We start from the raw sequence: 5,101 nt of genomic DNA, 5'->3' as shown, positions 1-5,101 counted from the left end.
TGTGTGTGTGCATTAACATCTGTACTTTCTAACCTTACAAGATGCTCCAGTTCATCTTGTACATTCCCTGCCCCAAACCTAGAATCAGCCATTTCTTTAAGAAGTCCTAATTCATTTTCTTGGATAATGGTATAAGATACCAAGTCCTGGGCACTATGCCAGTAGATAATCACTGTTTGTTTGGGGCTTTTTTAGTCAAAAGATGTCATTTATGGCCCAAATAACACCTTTAATTGCAAGAAGAGATTACCGTTTACCCATAATCTATTAATACATATTGAAGATTAAGTTCTTTATCACATCTAGTTCATGTGTCTTAATTAAAAGGGAAGAGACACTTTAGGGAATGACTTTCCCCAGACACCTATAACTTTGCATCATTCCTGTTTAAATACTACTGCAAGAAAGGAAAAGAGAAGCATTTCCCAGTGAGAATGGATTTCAGACAGTGTGGGATGAATCCAGGACAACTTTGTCGTCTGCCATGCAGGCGAGAACCTGAGCCTCAGTGACATCAAAGAGCTCAGACAGAATTATTGAAACACTTTTTTTAAAAAAAAATTTATTTGAGTAAAGTGGCCAAATTATCTTGAGAATACAAGGAGACCACTGAACATCTTATCCTTTGCATAAGCTCTTATCAAAACTGGTAAGATTTGTGTTGGGGATTCATTTACTTTCATTTAATATGCAGAGAAAATTAATCTTATCAGTGTCACAGTGTGCACTTAACACATAAAAGGCATTTGCAGACAGAAAATTTAGAGAATTTTCCAGAAGTGTTTTACAATCTAAGGTGAGAAGTTGGAATAAAAGAAATGGACAGCAGCTCCTGGTAGAGAGATAAGCAAATAGAAATAATATCTATTGAGTGTTCCAGGAAATGCTCCTTGGAGATGATGATTTTACTTTGGGTGGAGTAGGCTTCCCTGTTCAATGGGAAATGAGTATTGAATAGGACCAAACACTATTGGGTTGTATCAATAAGAAATTCTCTTAATTCTTTCATTCACTTTATGAATACTTATGATTAAAGATGTACTTTTTTCTAGATGCTTAAATTCAGCAGTGAGCAGACAAAAATTACCTTCCTTACATTGCTTAGTTCAAATGTATGCCACTCTTATCTCTATTATTATGTGAATTATACAAATGTTTTAGTTTATATCTCTATCAGGCAGATAGATGATAGATAGATGATAGGTAATAGATCAATAGGTAGATGGATGGATAGATAAATAGATATCTTTTTGTAATACCTAATTGTTAGAAACCACAAACAAGTTTTCATTCCTCTTTGGAGAAGAGTTGGACAAAGAACATATTTGGCAATCTCATAAGACTACAGGGGAACCTGTAGTGAATGGCAGTGTGGTTGGGGACTGAGGTGGTAAAGAGCCTTGAGTCCAGAACTGCCTCTACAGCTGACTCACCCTCTTTCTCAGACATTTAAACCTTCCTCTGGCCCTGGGAATCTTGCTGTCTCTGAAGCCTATGTAAGAAGATGGCTGCTATTGACCAGTAATATGCCAATGTGATTAACAAACCATCTACTAAAAGGAGGTTTTTTAAAGCTTTATTTTCAATCCAGCATGATTATGACATATTTTCAACTACCAAAAGGAATATTTTAAAAGGCAAGTCATCCTCCTAATTTTAATTTCAAAATGCAATTTCCTCACCCTGAGGCCACAACTATTATGCTATCTCAGTACTCTCTTAAATAAAATTAATTGATTTGAGTCCGTGTGTGTGTGTGTGTGAGAGAGAGATATATATATTATTCTGCTGTTATTGAAAATATTAGCACCCTCTGCATACAGTCTGGAACTCTATCACTTTACAACATATTTTAGAAACCATTGCGTAAATATCCACTTCACTTTTTTGATGATTGCATAAAATATTGTCCCTGATTCATTTAGCTTCCTTCATGATGGGCATTGAAGTTGTTTCCTACCTTTTGCCAACATGGAAAGAACTGCTATGATTGTTTTTGTGCCTGTGAGTGAGATTACTTGGAGCAAATGGAATCACTAGACCTGTGTCTATGTGACATTGAAGTATCGTTAATGTTGAAAATCACTCCCCAAGAGATTGCACCCTGTTAAACAACTACCAAAAGTGTGCAGGGTCAGTTGTTTCCCACATCATTTTCAGCACTGTTTGTTGAAAAACATTCATTAAAAAGGTCACTTTGTTGAAAAGATACATAATTAGAATTTAAATTTGAATGTATTTTATATGAATGAAATTTAGTATCTTTTGACACTATTTTTAATAAGAAGAATTTCTTTTGAAATCATTTTTTTGCCAATTTTTATTTGCACTGGTTTTTAAAAGATATTTTATTTTTTTATTTATTTAGAGAGAGCACAAGCAGAGGAAGCAACAAAGGGACAAACAGTCTTAATCAGGCCCCATGCCCAGCATGGGAGCCCACTGTAGGGATCGATCCCACAACCCTGTGATCATGATCTGAATGGAAATCAAGTCAGATGCTTAAGTGACTGAGCCTCCATGGGGCCCCTATGCACTGTATTTTTAAAGATTGATTTCTGAAATCCATCTATATTTGAGAAAATTATGCATTTGTCTGAAATACATGTTGTAAATAAATGACTTGGCCTTTATGTATTTAACTATGCTACTATTTGGAAAATACATGTGATGAGGACAGAAAAGGACTTTTCCACTGTTTGGTATATGTAAATAAATGTTAATTCCCTTCCTGTTTCTAACCTTCTCTTACTGATGTCAGGTTATGGGACAATCAAGTATATAGATTCCAAGAATTCTATTGAACTATTCTATTGAAAAGTTCCAGCCATGACTTAAAGCTTCCTTAGCTCATTTTCTAAACCCTGGTGTTTAAAATAACATGAAGTTTGAACGACTATTTTGATTTATGCCAAATGTTCTCAATTTATCCTTTATTTTAGTCTCAGTCGCTCCTTCTGTGTTAAGAAATTATGCGGAAAGACTGATTAAAATACTGAAAGAGATGAAGAATTCAACTTTGGACAACATAGTATAATTTAAAGAGTATAAAGTTTTATGATAGAATCGAATTTAAAGGGATGCCTGGGTAATTCAGTGGTTGAGCATGTCTGTCTTCTGCTCAGGGCGTGATCCTGGGGTCCTGGGATCGAGTCCCACATTCGGCTCCCTGAATGGAGCCTGCTTCTCCCTCTGCCTGTGTCTCTGCCTCTCTTTCTGTGTCTCTTATGAATAAATAAATGAAAATATTTTTTTAAAAAGGACTGAATTCAGAACTGCAAACAACCAGAAATTATTGAGAGTTAAAGTAAGAAAAAATAAGCTTAGTCAAAGTAACCTATTAAAATAAATTTCACGTTAGAATGGACCAGTTGACTGAATGTTCACTGCTAAAATTTTGTTTCTCTTGTTCTCTCTCTCTCTCTCTCTCTCTCTCTCTCTCTCTCTCCCTCTCTCCCTGATTTAGGTTTCATTAAGGAAAACACTATCATATGCTCTACATCATTCCTTGAATATTCAGAATATTTAATAGAAGATACTTGTTAATTTAATTCCCAGGTTGAAGTAATGTGAAAGTGGAATATGTAAATCATACATAAATTTTCCCCATTTTGTATCATTCTACCCTAACAGGTCCTTGACATAAAATAAAGCAAGACATTCAGCTCAGAAGATACCTTCTCAAACCAAACCCCATAAATTAACGTTTATTATGCCTGAAGAATCAAGTACTCTTTCATTGTCGATATATTATATTATTTCCATAAGCAATCAGGTGAATAGATTGTGAATAAATATCATGATTTCCACTTTATTCAGAAGAATACAAGGGGATTATAAAATGGAAAGTGACACTTCCATAATCAAGTATATAAATTTGACCTCCAAATTCATTTCATAATATTTTTTTCTTTGCAGATTATATCTAATTTGCATTTTCTTCACTTTGCCTAAAATAATGCAGCAAAATAACAGCGTAACAGAGTTCATACTGTTAGGACTAACCCAAGACCCTATGAGGCAGAAAATGATATTTGTAATCTTCTCCATTTTTTATGTGGGAACTGTGGTTGGGAATTTGCTTATTATTGTGACAATCAAGTCCAGCCGGACACTTGGGAGCCCCATGTACTTTTTCCTATTTTATTTGTCCCTTGCTGATTCCTGCTTTTCAACTTCCACAGCCCCCAGACTAATTGTAGATTCACTCTCTGCAAAAAAAATCATAACTTACAATGAGTGCATGACTCAAGTCTTTGCACTACACCTATTTGGCTGCATGGAGATCTTTGTCCTCATCCTCATGGCCGTAGATCGCTATGTGGCCATCTGTATGCCCTTACGTTACCCAACCATCATGAAACGGCAGGTCTGCACCATCCTAATTGTTCTGGCATGGATTGGATCTTTTATCCATTCTATAGCCCAGATTATCCTGGCTTTGAGATTGCCCTTCTGTGGACCCAATTTGATTGATCATTACTGCTGTGATTTGCAGCCCTTGCTGAAACTTGCCTGCATGGACACTTATAAGATCAACCTACTGTTGGTGTCTAATAGTGGGGCCATTTGCTCAAGCAGTTTTGTGATTCTGATGATCTCCTACATTGTCATCTTGCATTCCCTGCGAAACCACAGTGCAGAAGGGAAGAAAAAAGCTCTCTCTACTTGTACTTCGCACATCATTGTAGTAATCTTATTCTTTGGTCCCTGTATATTCATTTATACACGCCCCCCAACCACTTTCCCCATGGACAAGATGGTGGCCGTATTTTATACTATCGGGACACCTTTTCTCAATCCACTTATCTACACACTGAGGAATGCAGAAGTGAAAAATGCCATGAAAAAGCTATGGCATATCAAAATTACCTCAGAAAGAAAAAGATGAATTGAGGACTTTGGTAGATACTTAATCTGTGGAAATATCAAATATGAAGGAGTATATCCTGGAGTCAGTATATCCTGACTTTCCTGGAGAACTCTTCTGCATTACACGAAATTTCCTTATTTTTTCTCTGTACTTCTGCCCTCAAACTAGTAGCTTCCTTCATATTGTCATCAGGCATTCTTTCTTTTCCTGAAAGCTCAATTTTGACAT

The 5,101-nt window shown here is 36.0% G+C and overlaps 1 protein-coding gene across 1 annotated transcript; it reads left to right on the top strand.

Moving 5' to 3' along the window:
• Window positions 1–3,958: 3,958 nt before the first annotated feature.
• LOC129514818 (olfactory receptor 4C11) lies at window positions 3,959–4,891 on the top strand. Its single transcript, XM_055333520.1, has one exon. It carries the CDS (start codon window positions 3,959–3,961, stop codon window positions 4,889–4,891), a length of 933 nt encoding a protein of 310 aa, XP_055189495.1.
• Window positions 4,892–5,101: the final 210 nt, after the last annotated feature.

Source organism: Nyctereutes procyonoides, unplaced genomic scaffold (assembly GCF_905146905.1).
Source record: "Nyctereutes procyonoides isolate TBG_1078 unplaced genomic scaffold, NYPRO_anot_genome, whole genome shotgun sequence".
NCBI classification, from domain to species: Eukaryota; Metazoa; Chordata; class Mammalia; order Carnivora; family Canidae; genus Nyctereutes; species Nyctereutes procyonoides.
Note: the sequence above shows the minus strand (reverse complement) of the source record. Positions and strands in the feature narration are given on the sequence as shown.